Here is a 24,858-nt window from a genome sequence, read left to right as displayed (position 1 = left end):
AATATTCTTTCAACGTAAAAACATGTGAACAGATCACTGCAAAACCGTGAATATGCCTGAGTTGGAATACAACCTATTGCTGCAGAGAGAAAACATCAACAAAACCAAGACCTCTATATAGTTGAAATGATGTATATACATCATTTCAAGAAATTCCGAATTTTGAATGATACATTTGTGGTTACTTAAATTTTACACTGATTGGAAAAACAATTACTCATTTTATGATGTAATAATTACCAACATCAGCAGTACCTTTAAGAGGAATTAAACCATCTGGAAAAGGACCAGCAGTACCTGGAGGAGGAGGAAAAGCACCTGGAAGAGGATAAGGAGCACTTCCAGGAAGACCAGCAGCACCTGGAAGAGGATAAAGAGCACTTCCAGGAAGACCAGCAGCACCTGGAAGAGGATAAGGAGCACTTCCACGAGGACCAGCAGCACCTGGAAGAGGACCAGCAGCAGGTGGAGGAGGAACAGCTCCGAGAAGAGGATCTCCCCAGATCCGAGATTCTTGTTTCCCCTCCTTTGGTTTATCCAGAACTTCGGCCGTCTCCCCGGGGGGCTTGGTGACCACCATGGATGTGTGCGGAGTCACAAAGCTGTACTTCAGAGACAACTCCAAGATATTTTCCTTCACTTCCTCTTTCTCGGGTCCAGACATGAGCAGCCTGCATCATAAACAGCTGGTAAATGGTTGTTTCTGGTGACCCTTCAGTCAAATTATTTGAAGGAACAAATTTTTACAGGTGTACCATATTTATCGTATTTTTAGGAGCATCTGGCCTTCTGCATGATGTTGTGGTAATTCATTTGAATAACGGGTCATGATCACGATAAAGAGAGCTCAGCAGCTACGAAAGACCGCCAACCGACCATGAAATCAATATTTCTGATCATACTGTGATAGATGTGCTGACTGAGGTCAGTAATTAGTTATTCAAAGGTTTCAGCTCATTGTTATACGATTGTGCATGTTGAATACCAAAGACAGAGAGTTCACTCTTACTCTTTCTGCAGAAGCTGTTTGACAGTGAGGTAGGCCCAAACTCTCTGAGTCTGGTTCTCAGACACTGTTTCACTTGTCTCCACTGGGTTGTTTGTTTCAGAAAAGGTCTTTCTTTCAGTTCTCTGTCATAAAGACACGGTATTCAAATACTAGGGAACGTTTCGTACACATACAGCTGCATTATGGATCCATCCTCACCGTAATGGCCACAGCTTGTGGAATGAGGGAGTCAATGTTGTTGTCGTCGATCTGACCAGCCACCACGATCTCAGAGCCATTGTAATACTGGCTGAAGACAGTCTGGGTTAGATTGCTCCCACCTTTGTAGGACATGGTTACATCGGTCAGAAGAGGAGTGGCCACTTCTTCATAGAAACCCTGTACATATTAAAGTATGGAAGTTATAACATGGTTTTGCTGCAAAGTGTATTGATAGTGAGGAGGAACTTACCTTCAGCTGAATGGCAGCATCAGACTCCTCATAAATCCGGCGCGCTACGCCATTGTTCTGAAGTGCCATTTTCTCCAGGAACTCAAAATTCACATCAAAACCGAAGCCAAGACAATAGAGTGGGAACTTTCCTGCAATGGCTTGTCTTACGTTTGAATGTATTCTTTCAATATTTGTCTCTCCTGCATGAACACAAGACATGAGACCAGCTGAGTCTCAGAACAACACTGAACTGTTCCTAATATGTACTTTTTGTGTGCTGGCTTCAGTATGACCTGAGGTTGGATCTCCATCTGTAAGAAGTATGAGGAGAGATGCTGAGCCTTCTCTGGGATGTGCGTTCAGCATATTGGTTCCTTCCAGCACTGCTCTGTTAATGTCAGTGCCTGAAACAATGCAACAGAAATCGACTTCAGCACCAAAGCATGAAGGTCGATGTTAAAGAACAGCAGCTCCTGAAAACTCACCTCCTCTATCTGAAATTTTTCGTGCAAATTTCTTTGCACTGTCCAAGTTTGCACTGTTTGCCTGAACAAGTTCTCGTTTCCAGTGAAAAATTTTATCATCGAAAGTAATGAGACCAAAGTAGTCGTCTTCTGCCAGGTCACCCAGAATGTGGATCAATGCTGTTCGAGTCTGGAGAAACATGTTGACATGTTTTGATTTTTATGTCATGTTTTGTTTTGGTCATCTATTAAAGTGAAACTCGATGCCAGAATTGTGTTTCTACAAATACTGTACCTGTTCAATTTTCCTGCCACGCATTGAGCCACTTTGATCAATGATAAAGACAACATTTTTTGGTATTCGGGAAAGATTGGATGGAGCGAAGTGATGAACAAAGTATCCTTTAGATACCTTAAATGGAAGAATGAAAAATTAACATGGAATGAAAGATATATAACATTATTATTATAATATTGAGATATTTTTTTTCTTGTGGAAAATTACTCTTGCTTTACCATGATGTCTCCCAGTGTGGAGTTCCTGTTGACGTCATAAACAATAACCAGATCTCCATTCAAACCCTGCTCATCACAGCTGTCACATGCTTTCTGTTGGTCCTCGGTAGGATAGAAATGCACCCAGGCCTGGAAACAGAGGGAATGAGATTTCATTGATCAATCAGCTCAATCTGCAACATTTTCTAGTCGGTTATTAATTCAATCATTCACTGTAAGAGAAGAAAAGTTGCAGAAGTTGTGGATTTTGTTGTTTCTGTATGTTATAGCGCATTAGAGAGAATTGTGCACTCTCCCAATTGTTCCTCACAAAAAACCTATCCATTATTTGTGCAATGATCTGTGAATCATGTTGTGCATTTTAGCAGTGCAAATTAGCATACAATGGTGGCAATCTATCAGTTGTACGGATTCATACTTGTACAATCTATCAAACTTACACATTTATAGATGGAATGTCCCCTACTCTTAACCCTAACTCTTGTCAGGATTCATTGTTTACACAGTTCAATCTCCAGATCCCACCCATCACTCGAAACTGGCTGACATACTAATACAGAAGTCAAATATATATTACATCAGATACCTGTTTGTCTGCTTGGGTTTGTGTGATGGCATTAGCCAGGGCATTAATGCTCAGTCCTCCTTTTACATCCAGGAAACTGATGCCAGCTTTCTCCTGAATGTGCACATCAATCTGGCCAAAGAACACACAAAAATTAAATGTAGTTTCCCCAGGCACGTGTTTGTAAAGGTTACTTATAACGACAAGAAAAGATACCTTGAAGTCTTTGACAGGCTGCATGGGTCGAGCGTGGATCTGCAGCTCGTACTTCCCGAGCGTGCGTTTCATCAGCTCCTCATATGTGAGTTCAAAAGTGACCTTGTTGTGTGCAGAAACGGTGACAGAGGTCTTGAACTCCTCCAGAGTCCTCCCCACTGAACTGCAGCACAAACAGCAAAGATGTTTGGAGCTCAAGCGCAATGATTTCACTTTATGTGAAGATTGGAAAGTTGAGAAAAATAATAATAATAATAATGATAATGAGATCTAAATCTCATCAAGGAATGTGTGCAGTGTGTATCTTGGGCCCTTCATACGTCTTCCTTGCAAGTCAATGATAGTTACAATTATACTAAGCAGTTTAAAGCTGCTGTTTGTTCTCCATATATTATGACGAGCACACAGAGTTCCTGAACAAATACAGCTTAGAAACGGCTTGACACAGAGCAGGCAGTAAATAAATCGATCAGTTCATTCACCTGACGATTCCAGCACTTTGACCTCGGGACACAGCGGTGGTGTACTGCCTCTGCGCCTGCTCTTTCTCCTTCACGTTTCCATCATACACCTGGCCATCTATAAACCTGAGATAAACCAATGAAAGGTTTGGACACATTTCTTCAAGGTTCCAAAAACGTGTTTGTTTGAATCACACACATTCTGAATTTAGTGATGAAGGCGTTCTTGGGGATCCGGACATGGAACTCTACTTCCTTGGACTCGGCCATACGGTTTGCCACACGGCTTGTGATGACGGTGGTGGCATAGCGGCTACTGACTGTGGAGTTAATGTGGAAGCTGTAGATGTTCCAGTCGTCCTGAACAAACACAAGAGGCAGCAAACAAAAGTTATGTATCAAGTGACTGATTGAATTAATGACCTACTGACCAAAGGTGGAAAAAATGAGCACTGCAAATCACATTTCTTCAGTGTGTCTGACACTCCTCCCATCATTTTAAATCATTCAACTCAACTCAACTCAACTCAACTAAATCAATCAGTGACTTTCCTTCATCGACGTACTTTTTTTCTTTTTTTTTTTCTTAAAGGAGTAGTCTAATAAAGTTACTGAATAGAAAAAATAATGTTCTTGCTTGAAGACATACACACACTTTCTGAGGTAATACATTTTGGAGACTGCATTGTTTCCTGCAGACACACCTTTACCTCAACCATAATGATTACTTGGCTTATCTTTATTTAAAAAATTAAACCTGTCGGTGTGGATTTTGTTTTCACAAAGTCAAGTCTGTACAGTCTTAAGAAAAGATCTTAAGATAAAAAAAAATTCTGAATACATGCTCTCAGTTTCCCCTCCCACTTTAACCTGTTATTTGTGCATAAAACAGTCCTCAGATATTTTCAGACATCAGACATAAAGCTCTAAACTTTTGTTTATATATTTCATGGAAACTCTCATTTGTTTATACTGAATCATTAACTAAAATTAAACTTAAAAATATTTTTAACCAACAAGTCAAAGTAGAACTATCAAAACTGTCAACAATCTAAACCTTGACAGTAAATAGTCAGAAGGTCATTCAACCTACTTTCTCTGATGTTTAGACAAAGTCCAGAGCTGTGACTGAGACCGACATCTTAAAATGCACATCTATAAATTATTCATGTCTGAATGCAGCTTCTTGCTGACAGTGGTGTGTCTTACCTTGTTTGGTAGTGTGGCTGCCAAAGCCACCATCAGCCCAATGAGGGTGATTCTCACCACAGCTCGCTCCATCATGCCTCCACCAGACTAGCTCCAGCAGCTGAAACTGTCTTTTAAACTGAAACTGGCACAGCATGGATGTGTACTTAGTTCTCTTAAAGGGAAACCTCTTTTTCTCTCCTTTCTCTCTCACCAGCTGTCACTTCTATCTGGCCATGATGCCAGAGGCGGAGCATGCCAACAGGCAAACCAGGCATTTGTCTGGGGCCCCGGCTTTTCGGGGGCCCCCGCTAGGTGCAAATTGTGTGCAAAAATTTTTTTTTTTTCGGTGTGGGCCCGATGAATTTCTTGCTTGTAGCCCCCAAGGACCCTTGCCCCAACACTGCATGGTGCCCTTCCAATATCAATGAGATTAAAATACCTGTTTAAGCAGGGGTTGTATTTCCCAGAGTGGATTTGTTTGTCAGTATATTACCTGCACTGAAGTTAACACACACTGGGTTTTGAGTATGTGCCTCACATAATACCATTCTGATTAATTGCAACAGAGGTCAGGTTGGCTGGTTTTTTTTTTCTTTTTTCTTTTTTTTTGGGTGGGGGGGGGGGGGGGGCTTTTGCTGCAAGCATTAAAGCGATTAAAGATGGAAGCTACTGTTTAAAGCACAAAAACAAACTGCATAGGAAATGTTCTCAAACACAATCAATCAAACAATCAAACACAAATATTCACTTTCAAAGCATTGTGATACAGTGCAAACAAAAAATGACTTTAAAGGGACACCAGTGAATTTATATATCAATCTAAATATTCAACATGAGGAGCTCCACTTGGTCTGTTTGTATTATAACTAATATATATGACCCTGAAAGCAGCTGAACAAAATTAAAATGCTAGATGGTTTTTATTTTATTTATTTATTTATTTATTTATTTATTTATTTATTTATCTATCTATCTATTTATTGTTTTTAGATCGTAAGCTTTAGTTCCAGAATATTAGATCTTTGCTGTTTTATTCTGTATTTTTTGATACAATCTCTCTGTTTTGTGCCTCTACTGGAAACCAATCCTTCCAATATCAATGAGATTAAAATACCCGTTTAGGCAGGGGTCGTATTTTTCCGGAGTGGATTTGTGTGTCAGTATATTACCTGCAGTGAAATTAACACTCACTGGATTTTGAGTATGTGCCTCACATAATCACAAAATACCATTCTAATTAATTACAGCAGAGGTCAGTTTGGCTGTTTGTTTTCTTTTTTCTTTTTTCTTTTTTTTTTTGTGAATCAAGTTTGCTTTGAACAGAGAAAATAGTGATGTTATGCTATGGCACGCTCTTTATATCACTCAAGCTGCTCGACGGCATGAGGAGAAACTTGGGGTTTCGTATCCTCTCCACAGACACAATCTGGGGATTTAAACCATCAATCTTGTTTACTTGCATGAGCTTTCTGTGATTGGCTGAAATATGTTTGTCCTCAGCAGCAAACTGCTGATCCTGCGCATGAATCACATTTACCATCTGCAACAGTCGCTGTTTTTAAATATCTCATGCAGCAAATAATCTTATGTGGCAAAATGAAGTATAACGACCAACATAAGTGTCCAGCCAAAAATTCTTCATCCAACAAATGCAAAAAGGTGGGCCACTGGGAAAGAATGTGCCACAGTAAGTCCTTTAGAGAAGTGGCAGAAGCAGAGACTGTTTCACAGACCCCATATTTCCTTGGAGCTGTCACAGATTCCAACATAGCAAGGGATCAGTGGACTGTAGAGATTTTGATTGGCGCAACACCAAACATGTTTAGTCCCTGAGTAGAAACTGGTCCAGTAAAACATTCCACCAGTGAACAGCCCTGGTGGTCAGCTAAATTGTTTGTGGAAATTTCAGGCAGATGCACAATCAAAAGAAAAACATTCCTCATTCCCAGGATATGCAATCCAGAGCCACACAGCTAATAACCTGCTAGGCAAAGACAGCAAGTGCAATGGGACTTGTATTAAAGGAATACTCCGAAGATTTTGGACCCAAGCCCTTTCTCTATCATTGACAAAGTGAGACAAGCTCATAGATACCTTTTTTGTGTCTGTGCGTCCAGTGACTGGATCCCAGCTGTTAGCATTGTAGTTAGCTTAGCTCAATTGCTGGAGGTGAAAAGGAGACAGAGCCGGACTGACGAAAGTGGACAAAATACTCCTTACAGTGGTCCAGGGGATGGCGTATTAGCACGTGAAGTAAATCCGAATGGTTATAAAACATTTTAAAGGACGTGTTTTCCTTTCAATCCATTAAAATAACGTTTTGATACATGTTTTAATACACACAGACCTTCGCATGCGCATTGCTCCATGGAAGGATATACGGCTGAGTCTATGGCTTCTACTGCTGTGCTCCAGTATATCCTTTCGCGGAGCACTGCGCATGCGCATGTGACGCGTACATGTGAAGCATGGACGAGCATAGATATCATATAAAAACTAGATGCCTAAAGGCAGAGTCAACAACGTCGTTCACTGGCGGCCATCTTCGGACAGTGGACCTCTCTGGGGCGCTCTGTGTAATCTAAGGGAAGGTGAGTGATTTACACTAACTAAAATACTCAAACTCATTGAATTCTTGATGGATTTACAGATGGTTTGATTTATTACTAACGTTACGTTTCTATGATTCAGACTAAATGTTAAAATCACAACTTTTCGTTTTGCATGCAGTTAAATATCTACATGTCTGACGTTTATAACAAACCAAGTCTTTTGAAAATCGATTGAAAATTGAGCAATCTATAGTTATTTCAAAGTTGACACTCCATTAACATTAATGTGATATGTGAATGAGCAGCCCTGTACCAAAATGCCCGCCATGTGACGACGTTAGTCCCCATTGGGTTACAGTGCGCATGAGCCATCGAGTGTTCTTATATGATATCTATGCGGACGAGCCTGCCTGCAGCGGCTGCAGCGCCCTTCTTCCTCTGTGGTGTCTGTGTAAAATAAGGTTGAACATGCAAACAGCACACCTAGTGGCATGAAGTGCAAATGCAGTCATGGCATCATCTGTGCTCCGTGAAGGCAGGTACCGAAAAAAGTACAGTTCAGGAACCGGTACGTACGTGAGGTATCGGAAAAGTACTTGTACCTGAAAAATATCTAACGGTACCCAGGCCTATTCCTCAGTCATCCCAGCTGATTATCTTCCTTTAAGTGTATTTTGTGTGGATCCATATTTTGGAATAAGTAGTTTCATGTTTTCTGTCGGAGTCGTGGCCATAACAAGCATGTGTGGGCGAATATCCGCTACGTTCTTTCTTTGGCCACAGGGTGGCACCATTTCCGCATTTATGTTATTTGAGCCATTTGGTTTATGGAGATTACCTGAAGAGTGACACTTGTCAGGTGTGTAAAGGCATCTGGTTGACATTTGCTGATATGACTTGGTGCTTGTTGTGTGTGTTATTATGTAAATACATGCTCACGGGAGCAGATTTATGAGGGTTTATGTTCTTATATGTTTAATTTTTTACAAATTGAGTCTGTTACATTCATTGGGATTTATGTTTATTTCAGACTGTTGCACCACTGCCTGTGTACTGCAGTAAATGGACTTACCCTCACAGTCCAACAAAGGAACATCGGCCTCATTCCTGTATCCTGACGGATACACCATCTTGTTTACTGTATAATCCTAAACAAACTGGTCTGCCTAGTCATCACCTCAACAGGACTAGTCAAACACATTGAGGAAGTGCACAAAGTATTGACTGAGCATGAAACTCTCAAGACCGAGCCTTTGAAAATACATCCAAAGAGAACATAGAACCATATGCAGTACATACCACCCGAAGAGTTCCTCCGCCCCTCTTAGAGAAAGTAAAAAACAAAATACAGGGCATAGAGGTGAATGGACCAACAGATTGGTGCGCACCTATAGCGCCAGACCCAAGATGCAAAGTGCGCATATGTGTCGATCTGACAAAGTTAAACAAGGCTGTGAAGAGCGAGAAGTATGTTCTCCCACCTGCTGAGGAAATCACTGCGAAGCTCAGCGATGCCTCTATGTTTTACATCACTGGATGCGGCCTCAGGTTTCTGGCAGATACCATCTGGCAGATGGCGGAGACCCTGAGTGATTAAGATAGAGTAGCTATGTGCATGGATTATATTCTCATTTACGGCACCACAGCACTTGCCTCGTAAACCAGCCCCGCCCACTGCTCATCCGCTTGGATTCTGGAGTTGGGCTCAGTCTGGGTAGTAGCCCATAGAAGGGGATTCAACTCTGTTGTGAAACAGCCGAGTCAATCAGCGTTGCCGCTTGTTTTCAATTTTTTTTGGTGAATTCCGGTGGCTAAACCGGAGGTGATGTCATCACTGCGCGTAGCAGAGATTATGGACTTTAACTTAAACCATCGTCTGAAAGCTGCAATAAGTAAAGTTAGAGCCAAAATACCAAGCATTACAACAATCAAGCAAGAGCAAGAGTCTGCACTTGGTGCGTTTCTAACAGGAAAAGACATTTTTGCGTGTCTTTGCGTGCAGGGAAAGACACGCCGCCTGCCACCCGCCACTTCATCATTCGCCGATTGTCGCTCAAGTTGAAATAATTAAACTTTTCAAGCGAATTCGCGCCAGGACAGCCTATCAGCGTGGAGGTCTTCACGGACGTGCTGATGTAGGGCATGCAGGGCTCCGACCACGCTGAAGAGTTGGCGTGATGCCAAGGCGAGCGGCATGCGGCGTGACCGATTTCATTTGTTCACTGCTTCTGGTGGAACACAGCGTCAGCCTGAAGTAGCGCTGAAACCGGCCGTCGTCCAGGCGAAGCTCCTGCACAAGACGGTGGATCTCACCGAGCTCATATCGCCTCCGTAGGGCAGCATGCATCCAGAAGCGATGCCGGCGCCTCGCCTGCAGCCACGCCTGACTTCCCCATGCCAAATACAGAGCAGCGATGGTGGCCGTCCGAGCCATCTTAATCTCAATCTTTATTTGTAAAAGCGCTTTTCATATTCATAAAAACAACGAGAAGTGCTGAACAGTAAAAACAGTCATGAAAACAAAAAAGAGCAAAAACCGCACCATCCATCGGTATCCGGCGTCTTGCTCCTACGCACACTGGGAGCGCAGCTCAGCGCCGCGCAATCCGAAGGGGGAGGGCCGCTCCTCAGAGAGGCTCTCGTGCTCTCGTTATCACACAAACAACATAAGATATAAACAGAAATTTCAAAAAAGAAAACCCATCTCATTTCGCTTTGACAAGGTCGCTCTGCTCGTCCCAGTCACATTGCTCTGTGATTTAAAGTACTTCCAGCAAGGATGAGTAAATGGTTTATGTTCTGATCTCAAATGAGTGCTTTTTTTATCCAATGGTTTCTTTTGTATGGTTTATTCTATATAAAAAAAAAACGGTAATTTCTACGTTCACTACTGTCTGGGACCCTGTTGACCTGATGCTCGTGCCTAGCCTGGCACGCCAGACTGTTTCTCCATGCTCAGGGATACATGGGGAAACAGTCTGGGATCGCGCTGTTTGAATCTGACTTCTTGCCCGCCAAACTTCTGCCGGGCCAATCATAGCCCACGAGAGGCGGGAGTTAGTGATGCGTCATATTATACCTCCCCCAAAACAATCATGATGGCAGCCGCAACACAGCGAGGTTTTATCACGACTCTGTCTGAAGTTTTGAACGAACTGAATTTGACGCTGAAACCACAGCAAGAATCTGCTCTGAAGGCTTTTCTTTCTAACCCCCAAATTCCACCGGACGCGAAAGCACCACGCAGCATCCCAGAAGCACCGGTGTTATGACGGACCACCAGAACGGAGGCGTGCGCCACGGCGCTGGTGATTCGCTTCAGGTCGCCGCTTCTGAACGGCGCGGCGCTGCACCGCGCTCCCCGTTGTGCGTTGACTTCAGGAACAAGACGCCGCCGCATCGCTTAATTAAGCGGCCGGAGGAATTTGGGGGTAAAACGGACGTAAAACTATATGCCATGATCCCATGATTTGGACAACAAAACAACTACAACGGAGCGCTGCGTATGTCGCATTGGGGTTGCGTCACAGCCTTATTTCTTGGATTGGTTCTCTCCGCTCAATAGTCCCGCCTCCCGTTGCCAGTTTGAAATGCTGCCCCAATGGCGCGGTACCAGACTGTCTTTATACGTGTGTAACACATAAAGTCAGTTTGGCATGCCAGGCCAGTTCGTGCCTCCTGAGGCAGCGTAAAAACAACATATAGGAAAAAATTTACATCCGTGACGTTGTGATTGTGTTTTATTTTGAAACTTCCGGTTTAACTTCCTGTGTTGTGCTTTCTCAACGACAGTGACTTTACGAGGTTTTGAAGCGCCAGCGCAGAAAATAAAACTGAAGTGAAACTCCAGCGCTGTGGCACACGGTGGCACTTCTGAAACGTGACGCAGCGCGGCGCTTTCGTGTCCGGTGGAATTTGGATTTAAGCCCAACTCCAAAATCCAAATGTGGATGAGGAGTGGCGAGGCTACCACAGCACAACAGCATGACCAACGCTTTAACAAAGTACTGGAGAGAATCAAGTCAACAGGCATTAAGTTGAACAGCTCAAGCTCTGGGAAATGTTTATTGTTTTTAGGTTTGAAGTGACATTTCTCCTATTCAAAGTTGAGCAACGAAGAAATCATTGAGAGGTCTCTGCAAGACAGAGTCAGCAGGCGACAGCCAGCATATCATCGTCTCAGGAGGGGTGACGCTGTAGTGAACAGCAACGTCACTACAACAGAAAAACAAAAAAAAACAACATTAATGTTTGAACTGGAAAAATAGCACACTAAAAGTCTATTTGATGAACAAGTATCAATATGAATTGACAATACCGTGTAACAGGGAACTTCTGGTCTTTGATCTTCTTTGTTAGGATAGGAAAGTCTTCTGTATCCTCATATTTTGCTGGTTTTAGAGCTGGACACAGAGAAAGGCAGTAAAGCTCAGCGAAAAAGGGACAATAATAGTCCACAGTATCTGTCTCCTCATTAGGAATGCGCCTCAGCTGGGTGCAAAACATATTCAGTATATATAAGCTACAAGATGTACAATCACACATGTAAATACAATGACTTTTAAAACAGAGCCAACAAAGACAGAAAAAACACTTTCCATCTCTTTTCACTCACCTAAAAGTCCCTCAGTGTTGGTGGCCGATGGTTTCTGTCTCATGACGGGCCAGAGGAACTCTCTACCAGCCTTTTCATGGACAATGATTACTATTCGTGCGTCTCCAGCTGCAATGTCTATTTCCTTAGACCTTGTGATCACCGTCAAACTGAAAAAGCATTAGTTTTGTTGTTTTACAAAGCAAACACCCTTAGCTTTTAAGATCATAGTCATGTAAAATTGCACACTTCTATTTTAATGAGGACAGCTCAGAAACACAACCAACCTCAACATGAACATGACTAACAATGAATTGTCACCTTCTGGCACTTGACAATGAGGATTTAGGGAGTGGATGTGGGTATGGGACCCTATAAGGGTCAAATTATTCCTGACAGATTCACTCTGATAAGACAGTTCAACACTCAGTTTTACACACTGCTAATGGTCACAATGAAAAGTCACCTGTCATTTGTGAACACATCGTCTCCAGTGAGTCGTGTTGTATTCTCTCCCACTCGTATTGAGACTCCTTTGACGTCAACCTCAACATGTTTATCAGCTTCAAAGTGGATGACGATCTTCTGGAAGACTCCAGTTGTTTCTGAATCGAGCTCCCCATTTACAAACAACTCTGAAGAAAGAGAGACAGAATCAGAGCTCGTCTTCCAACAGATCAATAAAAGATCCGAGAGGATGGAGGCACAAAGGAGATCGTCACTGACCTCTACTGGGATGGTGAAGCAGTTTAATGAAGGGATCTCCAGGGACGTCAAAGCATATAGGCAGGGCCATAGTTTCAGTTGTAATCAAAAATCTGTGCAGACGAGGAGCTAAACATGCAGAGACGGGCAGTTATACGGAACATAAAAACTGTAATTTCATCTTAGCTATTCATTCAAATTTCCTCTTTAACAGAGTGATCAGCATTAAAGTTTGACTTAAAGACATCAAAAAGTAGAAATATGAGGGCGTTGGATAAATCATTACCAGTAGTCGCATTTTTAGACAAACAACGATGTGGACCCCGATGTCTTTATTGATAAGATTTATAATGTTTTACCAGCAGTTGCAGGCTGCACAGTTGCAGGCTGTGTCATCTTGATGCGTGTGACTTTAGTGACTTTGTGCACAAAATGGTTGAAGAGAAAGTGAGACATGAGAACATGTTGAAAAATGATAAAGGCATTTATAAGAAAATGAAAACAATCATAACTAAATAAAGAACACTTTTTTTTCATTCTTGTAGTTTTAAAGTCTGTAGGAAGACAGTTTAAATTTCAGTGGTATTTTTATTTTATTTTCCCTGTAAAATTACACAAAGTATTTTCAACATTAGTGAAAGAATGTCATCCACATGATGAATACAAATTTGAGTTATTGCAAAAAGATAAGAAGTATTTGGATGACTGGATGACTGTGGCTTTACTGTGTGTTATTGTGGGATTTGATGAAAATTACCTTGAAAATAAACAACTGGAATTTTGGGAATTCATTCTTTTTCCACCCAAATCAAGCAGTAAACTCAGGAAAATTGTGAATAACACACTTTCGGTAACTGTCTCTGTTTCTCAACTGAAATATGTGATATTTATTAAACATGCGATCATGGCAAAATAATGTATTATTTAAAGATGCATGAAGGAGTTTTCAACTTTAAAAATACTTATTTTCCACCATAAATATGTTACACATTTTTAATGATGTGTACAATGTGCCCTGACATATTCATTACAAGTACCGCTAACAGCGCTAAATTGTCACTTGAAAGTTGCAGTGCCGGTCCGGCACCAGAATTTTTGGGGGGAGAATTTGAGAGAATGTGACGTAATGCGTGCTGCTGCTGACTTGATTTCCTTAAGTTTCGTTTTGTCCGCCATTACTCCGCCAGATGCTTAGTGAGCAACAACTGAGCAGGAGCTTCCAGAAAGTAAGAAAAGACTGGCTTCTAGCACTGCCACAGCTCCAGCACAGACTCCACCAGGTAAAAAAAAATTAAATCTTACTTCAGCGCTACTAAAAGAGTGAGGAAGGAGTTCCCCTCTTCTGTGCACGCGAGCCACAGGCACGAGTTTTTCACTAAGCTGCATTACGCCCAAGGCCTGCAGAGGGCACTGTTTCGCATAAAACATACAAACTCCTTAATGCACCTTTAAATACCGAATAAGAAAATCACTTTTACAACTTTTAAATTGAGCTTTTTTTTCGTAAAGTGACAGAATGTATTGCTGTCAATATCTATAAGTTCTCTGGAGAGTCAAAGCTTGGTTTATGACAACATTCTCAAGTCTTCTGTAGATTTAAAGTGTTTCATGTTTTAAATATGTACAATATAGATTCATCACCTTTATTTTTCATTTCGTTGTAAGTTTTACACCAACTTTGATCAAAGATGAACAAAACTGCTTCAATCAAAAATCTTTTCAAGGGTGCCTCACTCATTTGCTGGCATTAACAGGTTTAAAAGAGTGTCAGAAGAAACTCTCTGTGATGACTTTTTGGTGTAACACTGTCGACAGAACACTGAAGTTTACATCGATAGTAAATACATACATACCGCGGGGCTCTTCCATTAGTAATCTCAACACAGGGGAAGAAACTGACGAGAGACAACCATCACATATTGTCAGTAATGATCTTGAGAGAGTTTCAAATTGAACATTTCTAGCAAAGGCGTATCTTATTAAATAAAACTTGTTGCTCTATTAAAGTTTCAGTGAAGAACATTTTAGCATTTGTAGGACATCTACATCCAACGGTGAAAATGTTTTTGTTCTGTTGCTGTGCGAAGCTGCATTTCTCTGCATCATACAGGAGTTCAAAAATAAATAAACAAGCAGCATCTATCTCTATCTTTATTGCATGACTATGCAATGAAAGACATATTCTGTGATTATTTATAAATAACCGGTTAGATTGTTGATATTATTATGGATGCAGAGGAACTTGGGTCAAACCTTGTGTCTCACTCACTTGCAGTCATTAACAGGTTAAAGAGTGTCAAAAAGACTGTCTCTAAGATGACACATGATAATACAACACTCAGGTAAAGTTCACAAATTTACATTATATGCTGTACATACATACGTACATTCAGGATCCCTGAGGGAGAAACTAACAACGGAAAACTGTCTGATATTGTCAGTAATTATCTTCGGATAGTTTCTAACTGAAATTTGCTCTCGAAGATGTATGTAATTAAGAAAACCCAATCTGTTGCTCCAGGAAAACTTCCGTAAGGAAGTTTTCAGCCTTTGTAGGGCATTCACATCCAACAGTGACAATGTTTTATTTCTTTGTTGTGCAAAGCAGTATTTCTGTACATTGTCATCACTTAGAGAAAGTTAAAAAAATAAATAAATAAAAATAAACAAGCAGCATCTATCTTAATGTTTGTTTGATGATTGGTATTAATTACATTTTCTGTGGTTATGAAGAATTATAAATAAGCATTACTATTTCTGGTGTTGGTGAATATGTATGCAGACGAATTAGTGTCGTACCTTGCTGGGTTCTTGTTCGTCCTGAAGAGAAAAAGAATCTTTAATTGATGTAGAACTTTTTTTTTTCTTTAGTAATCTCTTGTTGCATGATGTTTTTGACAGCGTATGTATTTTAATAGCAAGCCAAGCTCACAATGAAGAGCACAGGTGTTAATTAGGTCATTCATTAACAATTGTCTAGCACTGTAATATTCATTCAATGTATTAATATGTGAACAGGTCACTGCAAAACCAAACTGTGAAGATGCCTGAGTTGGAATACAACTCATTGCTGCTGAGAGAAAACATCAACAAAACCAAGGCGTCCATACATCATTTCCAAAAATTCTGAATTTTGAATGGTCCGTTTGTGGTTACTTAAATTTTACACTGATTGGAAAAACAATTACTCATTTTATTATGTAATAATTACCAACACCAGCAGCAACTTTAAGAGGAATTAAACCATCTGGAAGAGGATCAGCAGTACCTGGAGGAGGAGGAAGAGCTCCTTGAAGAGGATTTCCTGAGATCCGAGACTCTTGTTTCCCCTCCTTTGGTTTATCCAGTACATCGGCCGTCTCCCCGGGGGGCTTGGTGACCACCATGGATGTGTGCGGGGTCACAAAGCTGTACTTCAGAGACAGCTCCAAGATATTTTTCTTCACTTCCTCTTTCTCGGGTCCAGACATGAGCAGCCTGCATCATAAACAGCTGGTAAACAGTTGTTTCTGGTGACCCTTCAATCAAAGTATTGAAGGAAAAAATGTTTTCAGGTGTACCATATTTATCGTACTTTTAGGAGCATCTGGCCTTCTGCATGATGTTGTGGTAACTTATTTGAATAACGGGTCATGATCACGATAAAGAGAGCTCAGCAGCTACGAAAGACCGCCAACCGACCATGAAATCAATATTTCTGATCATACTGTGATAGATGTGCTGACTGAGGCCAGTAATTAGTTAAAGACAAATGGTGTTTCAGCTCATTGTTATAAGGTTGTTCACATCAGATGCCAAAGACAGAGATTTCACTCTTACTCTTTCTGCAGAAACTGTTTGACAGTGAGGTAGGCCCAAACTCTCTGAGTCTGGTTGTCAGACACTGTTTCACTTGTCTCCACTGGGCTGTTTGTTTCAGAAAAGGTCTTTCTTTCAGTTCTCTGTCATAAAGACACGGTATTCAAATACTGGGAAAAGTTTTGTACATACACAGCTGCATTGTGGATCCATCCTCACCGTAATGGCCACAGCTTGTGGAATGAAGGAGTCAATGTTGTTGTCGTCGATCTGACCAGCCACCACGATCTCAGAGCCATTATAATACTGGCTGAAGACAGTCTGGGTTAGATTGCTCCCACCTTTGTAGGACATGGTTACATCAGTCAGAAGAGGAGTGGCCACTTCTTCATAGAAACCCTGTAGATATTAAAGTATGGAAGTTACAACATGGTTTTGCTGCAAAGTGCATTGACAGTGAGGAGGAACATACCTTCAGCTGAATGGCAGCATCAGACTCCTCATAAATCCGGCGCGCTACGCCATTGTTCTGAAGTGCCATTTTCTCCAGGAACTCAAAATTCACATCAAAACCGAAGCCAAGACAATAGAGTGGGAACTTTCCTGCAATGGCTTGTCTTACATTTGAATGTATTCTTTCAATATTTGTCTCTCCTGCATGAACACAAGACATGAGACCAGCTGAGTCTCAGAACAACACTGAACTGTTCCTAAGATGTACTTTTTTTGTGCTGGCTTCAGTAAAACCTGAGGTTGGATCTCCGTCTGTGAGAAGTATGAGGAGAGATGCTGAGCCTTCTCTGGGATGTGCATTCAACATATTGGATCCTTCCAGCACTGCTCTGTTAATGTCAGTGCCTGAAAAAAATGCAACAGAAATCGACTTCAGCACCAAAGCATGAATGTTGATGTTAAAGAACAGCAGCTCCTGAAAACTCACCTCCTCTATCTGAAATTTCTCGTGCAAATTTCTTCGCACTGTCCAAGTTTGCACTGTTTGCCTGAACAAGTTCTTGTTTCCAGTGAAAAATTTTATCATCGAAAGTAATGAGACCAAAGTAGTCGTCTTCTGCCAGGTCACCCAGAATGTGGATCAATGCTGTTCGAGTCTGGAGAAACAATGTTGACATGTTTTGATTTTTATGTCATGTTTTGTTTTGTATCATTTATTAAAGTGGAACTAGATATCTTAATTGTATTTCTTCAAATAGTGTACCTGTTCAATTTTCCTGCCACGCATTGAGCCACTTCGATCAATGATGAAGACAACATTTTTTGGTATTCGGGAAAGATTGGATGGAGCGAAGTGATGAACAAAGTATCCTTTAGATACCTTAAAGGGAAGAATAAAAAATTAACATTGAACGAAAGACATATAACATTATTATTATGATATTGAGAGTTTTTTTTTTCTTGTGGAAAATTACTGTTGCTTTACCATGATGTCTCCCAGTGTGGAGTTCCTGTTGACGTCATAAACAATAACCAGATCTCCATTCAAACCCTGCTTGTCACAGCTGTCACATGCTTTCTGTTGGTCCTCGGTTGGATAGAAATGCACCCAGGCCTGGAAACAGAGGGAATGAGATTTCATTGATCAATCAGCTCAATCTGCAACATTTTCTAGTCGGTTATTAATTCAATCATTCACTGTAAGAGAAGAAAAGTTGTAGAAGTTGTGGATTTTGTTGTTTCTGTATGTTATAGCGCATTAGGGAGAATTGTGCACTCTGAGATTTCATTGATAAATCAGCTCAGTCGGCAACATTTTCAAGTTGGTTATTTGAATCATTCAGTATAACAGAAGAAAAGTTGTAGAAGTTTTGGATTTTGTTGTTTGATTCTGTGTGTTATCGCGCATTAGGGAGAATTGTGCACTCTCCTGATCACAACTAATGGGTCCATTATTTGTGCAAAGATCTGTGAATCATGTTGTGCATTTTAGAAGTGCAAATTAGCATGCAGTGGGGGCAATCTATCAGTTGTGCAGGTTTATACTTCCACAATCTATCGAACTTATGCATTTATGGATGGGATGTCCCCTACTCTTAGCCCCAACTTTTGTCAGGATTCATTGTTTACACAGTTCAATCTTCAGATCCCACCCATCACCCGAAAGTAGCAGATAGACTGATACAGAAGTCAAATATATGTTAGGTCAATCTAGCAGATACCTGCTTGTCTGCTTGGGTTCGAGTGATGGCATTAGCCAGGGCATTAGTGCTCAGTCCTCCTTTAACATCCAGGAAACTGATGCCGGCTTTCTCCTGAATGTGCACATCAATCTGGCCGAAGAACACACAAAAATTAAATGTAGTTTCCCCAGGCACGTGTTTGTAAAGGTTACTTATAGTAAAGAGAAAAGATACCTTGAAGTCTTTGACAGGCTGCATGGGTCGAGCGTGGATCTGCAGCTCGTACTTCCCAAGCGTGCGTTTCATCAGCTCCTCATATGTGAGTTCAAAAGTGACCTTGTTGTGTGCAGAAACGGTGACAGAGGTCTTGAACTCCTCCAGAGTCCTCCCCACTGAACTGCAGCACAAACAGCAAAAAATTTAACAATATGTGAAGATTGGAAAGTTGAGAAAAATAATGATAATTAGGTCTAAATCTCAAAAAGGAATGTGTGCATTGTGTATCTTGGGCCCTTCATACTTCTTCCTTGCAAGTCAGAGAAAGTTACAATTGAGGAGCTTAAAGCTGCTGTTTGTTCTCCATATATCATGAGGAACACACAAAGTTCCTGAACAAATACAGCTTAGAAACGGCTTGACGCAGAGCAGGCAATAAAATAAATCGATCAGTTCATTCACCTGACGATTCCAGCACTTTGACCTCGGGACACAGCGGTGGTGTACTGCCTCTGCGCCTGCTCTTTCTCCTTCACATTCCCATCATACACCTGGCCATCTATAAACCTGAGATAAACAAATGAAAGGTTTGAACACATTTTTGTAAGGATCCAAAAACGTGTTTGTTTGAATCACACACATTCTGAATTTAGTGATGAAGGCGTTCTTGGGGATCCGGACATGGAACTCGACTTCTTTGGACTCGGCCATGCGGTTTGCCACACGGCTTGTAATGATGGTGGTGGCATAGCGGCTACTGACTGTGGAGTTAATGTGGAAGCTGTAGATGTTCCAGTCGTCCTGAAAAAACACAAGAGGCAGCAAACAAAAGTTATGTATCAAGTGACTGATTGAATGAATGACCTGTTGGCCAAAGGTTGGATGGAAAAAAATCCATCCATCCATCCATTTTCAACCACACATCTGAAACCAGCCCACGTGGGCAGCAGTCTTAGCAGAGCAGCCCAGACTTCCCTGTCCCCAGACACTTCCTCCAGCTCTTCAGGCAGGATCCAGAGTTGTTCCCAGGCCAGCTGAGAGACATCATCTCTCCAGTGTGTCCTCCGTCTTCCCCGGGGTCTCTTCCCGGTGGGACATGTCTGGAACACCTCCCTAGGGAGTTGTGTAGGAGGCATCCTAAACAGATGCCCAAGCCACCTCAGCTGGCTCCTCTTGATGTGGAGGAGTAGCGGCTCTCCTCCGAGCTCCTCCCTGGTGACTGAGCTCCTCACCCTATCTCTAAGGGAGTGCCCAGCCACCCTACGGAGGAAGCTCATTTCAGCCGCTTGTATCAGGGATCTTATCCTTGTGGTTATGACCCAAAGCTCATGACCATAGGTGAGGGTAGGGGCGTAGATTGACCCCAAAATCGAGAGCTTCGATGGCTTCTGGTTCCGGGTCGAGCATGGCGGCAGCATAAACAGAAAAGCTCTGATAAAAGTTGAGGAAATGCCCTGTTAACCCGAGATAAAAACTGTAATAATGTAAAGAACATATTTGGGGCTTGGAACAAGACAAGAGGTAAAGGTAGAAAACAGACGCAAAGCTGGAACAAACGCAGACGAGGACGACGAGCAAGCTAAGCCAGCAGCGAGGCTTGCGCGAGGTAGCCCCGAAGCGCTGGAACTGGCCGAGGAGCTAACACCCGAAGCACCGCAGACATCAGAAAAAATGTCGGAGTTGGAGACAGTTCTGAGGGAGATACGAGAGTTCAGACGTGAGACAGTGGACAGTCTCAACGGTATCAGGGAGGATCTGCAGAAGACGAATGACAGGATTGACGATGCAGAGAGGAGGATCGGAGAAGCGGAGGAGCGCGTCGTTAGCATCGAGGAAGCTACGTGTGATCTCATCAAACTACATAAAAAGTTGGAGGAAAAACAGATAACCAAGAAGTGAGGGCACGGCGAAATAATATCAGCCATGCAGGCTGATATTATTTCGCCGTGCTCTCACTTCTTGGATCAAACAACATCTGTGAGTGCTTTTGTGGAAGCCTTACTGAGAGAAAAGATCGAGACGGAGACAATACTAAATTTTACTTAACCATTTTATTCAATGCTTATTCATTAGTTTTCAGGTCAGTGTAAGATTGCCTGTAATAAACTTGTTTGCAACTGAAGAACAATTCAACACATCTCTTCAATATGGCTTTGTCGTGTTATTTATCTCCTGATCTTCTGGTGTGTGTGTCGCTCTGGAGCAGAACACACATTAGAATATTCTGTCAGAGAATTGGCTCCTCACTCTTCCAAATCTCGTGTAGTCAAATGTGACTTTGTGCGGTTTCCCTTCATTCCTGTGTTTACATTCATCTCCACTTTTAATAATAAGCGGAGAGCTAACTCCTTCTGTACATTCATTCATATCGGCATCGCTCCTGCAACGCCCCCCCACTCCTCCCCCTTGCATGCGCGCACTGTGAGGACCCTGTCAGAAAATGATGTTACAGTACAGGAGAGGAGAATATAGTTTGAGATAATTTTATTATAATTTACCCTCCACATTTGATAATAATTGAACTTATTTGTGTGTGTGTGTGTGTGTGTGTGTGTGTGTGTGTGTGTGTGTGTGTGTGTGTGTGTGTGTGTGTGTGTGTGTGTGTGTGTTTGACTCCAGAGTGGAGCAGTAGAAATAAGTTATTAGGAACTGTCTGTGATAAATAAAAGCTACTTTTTAAAATCACCAAATATTTTAAATCATTCTTTTTGTCCCCAGACTGGATGGTTTAAACCAGAAAAAACACGTTGAAATTTGTTTAGAAAAAGTTTCATTATACATCGCTCTGCTGCTCTGAAGGCACAGAGTCAGCGGAAAGTATTTTTTTGTTTTTTTGTTTTTTTCCCCCATTCTTCCGTGATGGTTATTAATAGAGATGAATTAAAACATTGGTATTATTGCAGGACTGGCGGAGATGCAGATGAATGAATCACATCTGGGTTTGGGTCTGAATGGAGGAAATACAGTTCATCCAGGAGTGATAGAGTTATTGAGGGTTAAGCAACCTTCTGCGCTGTTTTGGAGCTCTGGCTTTTCTTTTCCACTGTCATATAATGAATATATTTCACTGTTACATATTTATGTCTCCAGCTCTGACAGCTGAGACGGGATTTTTTTTTTTTCAAAGTAGTGCATTATCATCTGGTGATGGAGCTGTTCAGTCAATCAGGGAGCTCTATTCCGAGGGTGTGGACAGGTTGGCTTTCAGCTGATCAGCTCCTCTCGGAGCGCACCACACACCACAGGATTTGCAATATGAAATATTAAACATGTTCATTATCTACGATCTCCCCTTCCGATGCCTCCCGAGCGGCTCCGACCGGAGAAAAATCTCTCTGAACGCACCGCACACCAGAGGAGGATCGGACCCGAACTCATTTGCATACTTCCGACAATCAGACCTTGTCGGCTTCAGTCGGGAGGAGAAGATCGGGGCAAAATTCGGCCCGAACATCCTGTAGTGCAGGGGTCGGCAACTCGATTTGGCATCAAGCCATTTTTTTGGTGGGGCTCGCACGCATCCATCTGTGGCGTACAATCGCTGAAAAGGCGAGATAGTTGACAGGCAGTTCAGTGCTTTTGTAGCCGTGGTCTCGGCTGGTCTCGCAGTAAAATCCCGAGTCCTCTGTGCCCGAGACCGAGACGAGACCGAGTAAAAATGTGGTCGAGTGTGAGACAAGACCCGAGATCTTCAAAAAGTGGTCTCGAGACTGGTCTGAAGACCGAGACCGATCTCGAGTACTACAACACTAGCGAGTGATGATAAAATCATGGTCAAACTGGAAAATGAAAGTACATTCATGGCTTGGGGTATCTATAAAAATGTGGACTGAAATTACAAAAAAATACAATCGAAAAAGTCAGTGTAGGTTTCTGCGATGGATTGCATATGAAACAGACTTCACACCTGACAAACTAGACAATAGGTTCAAATTATGGGAAAATGGTCCAAACATGCATTGGGAGATCATTAAAAATAACGCAGTAATGGGACTTAACTATCGGTCGAATCTTCCTCTCCAGTACCCTGCAATAGACTTTCCCAGGAAGGCTGAGGAGTGGTATCTTCAAGCCCTTCTGACTTCTTGGGTTTTAAGCAGGAAGTGTCCGAAAAGATGCCACAGGGATAACTGAGTTGTGGCAGACAAACGTTCATAGCGATGTCACTTGATCCATCGATGTCGGCACTTCCTGTCATTGTGAAGCAGAATTCACCAAGTGTTGGATTCTTCACCCACTAATAGGCAACGTGAACTGGGATTAGACCGTCGTGAAACAGGTTAGCTTTACCCTACTGATGATGTGTTGTTGCAATAGTAATCCTGCTCCTTCTATCATTACTATTACACCTTTAGCCTTAGTCTCAACTCTGGTTTCATCAACCTCTTCCTCTTCACTCACCTCTTGTACTGTTGGCGTCTGTGTGTTTTCCAAGGGGAACCACCACTCCAGTCTCCCAGTCCACCAGTCCAGAGGAGCTGCCCCCCGATTGCCACACAATGTTGAAGAGACGTGTCAACCAAGACAGTCCAGAGACTGAGGCCCAATTCCATTTCTTTTTCTCACCCTACCCCTTGCCCCTACCCCTTTGAAATGGAGTGCTAAGGGGGAGGGTCGAATGTAAACCCCTCTGAATTGGGACACCCCTTCAACAATCGCGTACGTCATCAGTAGTCGCCACTGCCGATGACGTAGGCAGATGCGACAATTGTTTGCTGAAGAAGAATGTTTTTCTTAAATTTTAAAACTTTATTCATTGAGAAAATAATTACATTTATGAACTTCTTTTGCTGAGGACGCCGCCATCTTGCCGATCTTGCAAGGCTGGCGGCCGGTGGCGAGGGGCGGTGGCGGGAGCGCTTGTTTTGTCCACCTACACTGCGAGTGGCGGGCGGGGTCAGTTCACTTTCGCATTGGCGGGAGCGCTCATTTCCACACCACGCATTCCAGGCGGGCAGTGTTGAAGAAACCAGTTTATTGAAAATAATCGTCTGTCTGTTGTGTTTGGAACACACAGCCAGAGATCAGATGGCACGACAACAAAGTCGATCATAACCCTCCGACCTAGGGTAACCTTGTACTTTTGGAAGAAGAAGTTTGCAGTTCAGAGATCTCATTCTTCTTCTTTGGAGCGGGTGGTGACCAACAACTTAGGTGCACAATGCCACCTACTGTGTCTCTTGGCGAATGTACTTCAGTTTGCATCCAAATCACCGTATTCACTTCATAGATCTGTAAAACTGCAAAAGCATGTATTTTGCGACACCGGGCTGTCATGGAGGAATGCCGTGAGTGGACCATGAGGAAATATTGGTGAAACTAATGAGTTTTTGGATGATTAAAGGCATTTTGGGAGCCAGCGCCACACATGCCCCTTTGGAAAACAGTATACAGATGTCTGCAGCTCGACTATGGATCTAAATTTCTCCCGAAGCACTGTTCGGAAAAGCATTCGGGGTGAGTATATTGTTCTACTTCATTCTATAACATGAAAAATGTTTAAACTGAACTTATCTTTTAATTCACAAAAAGAAAAAAAAAAATCCAAAACATGCACTCAGTTTTCCCTCGTGGACACTTTAACCTGATTTTTATGCATAAAACAGTCCTCAGATATTTTCAAACATCAGACATAAAACTCTAAACTTTTGTTCAGATATTTCATGGAGACTCTCATTTGTTTATACTGAATCATTAACTAAAATCAAACTTAAAAATGTTTTTTAGCCATCAAGTCAAAGTAGAACTATCAAAACTGTCAACAATGTTCAGCAGCCTTGATAGTAAAGAGTCAGAAGGTCATTCAACCCGCTTGCTCTTATGTTTAGACAAAGTCCAGAGCTGTGACTGAGACCGACATCTTAAAATGTACATCTGTACATAATTCATGTCTGCTGAATGTGTCCTCTTGTTAACAGCAGTGTGTCTTACCTTGTTTGGTAGTGTGGCTGCCAAAGCCACCATCAGCCCAATGAGGGTGATTCTCACCACAGCTCGCTCCAT

At 42.1% G+C, this 24,858-nt stretch overlaps 2 protein-coding genes across 2 annotated transcripts; both read right to left on the bottom strand.

Moving 5' to 3' along the window:
• Window positions 1–1,005: 1,005 nt before the first annotated feature.
• On the bottom strand, window positions 1,006–15,922 carry LOC115387913 (inter-alpha-trypsin inhibitor heavy chain H3-like). Its single transcript, XM_030090818.1, has 14 exons — window positions 15,918–15,922; window positions 9,535–9,537; window positions 4,874–4,960; window positions 3,864–4,024; window positions 3,686–3,790; window positions 3,204–3,366; window positions 3,009–3,119; window positions 2,423–2,551; window positions 2,202–2,318; window positions 1,928–2,096; window positions 1,736–1,846; window positions 1,461–1,642; window positions 1,208–1,387; window positions 1,006–1,131 (listed from the first exon to the last, which is right to left on the bottom strand). Exons 3-14 carry the CDS (start codon window positions 4,946–4,948, stop codon window positions 1,006–1,008), a joined length of 1,629 nt encoding a protein of 542 aa, XP_029946678.1. The 5' UTR covers window positions 4,949–4,960; window positions 9,535–9,537; window positions 15,918–15,922.
• LOC115388105 (inter-alpha-trypsin inhibitor heavy chain H3-like) lies at window positions 11,504–24,858 on the bottom strand. The gene is made up of 18 exons (XM_030091045.1): window positions 24,787–24,858; window positions 19,496–19,656; window positions 19,318–19,422; window positions 18,874–19,036; window positions 18,679–18,789; window positions 17,943–18,071; window positions 17,721–17,837; window positions 17,445–17,613; window positions 17,252–17,362; window positions 16,977–17,158; window positions 16,724–16,903; window positions 16,526–16,647; window positions 15,975–16,183; window positions 12,728–12,835; window positions 12,468–12,636; window positions 12,023–12,171; window positions 11,726–11,810; window positions 11,504–11,543 (listed from the first exon to the last, which is right to left on the bottom strand). The coding sequence occupies exons 1-18, from the start codon at window positions 24,856–24,858 to the stop codon at window positions 11,504–11,506; spliced, it is 2,382 nt and encodes a 793-aa protein (XP_029946905.1).

Source organism: Salarias fasciatus, chromosome 5 (genome assembly GCF_902148845.1).
Source record: "Salarias fasciatus chromosome 5, fSalaFa1.1, whole genome shotgun sequence".
NCBI lineage: Eukaryota > Metazoa > Chordata > Actinopteri > Blenniiformes > Blenniidae > Salarias > Salarias fasciatus.
The sequence above is the reverse complement of the archived record's forward strand: the minus strand, read 5'-3'. Positions and strand labels throughout refer to the sequence as shown.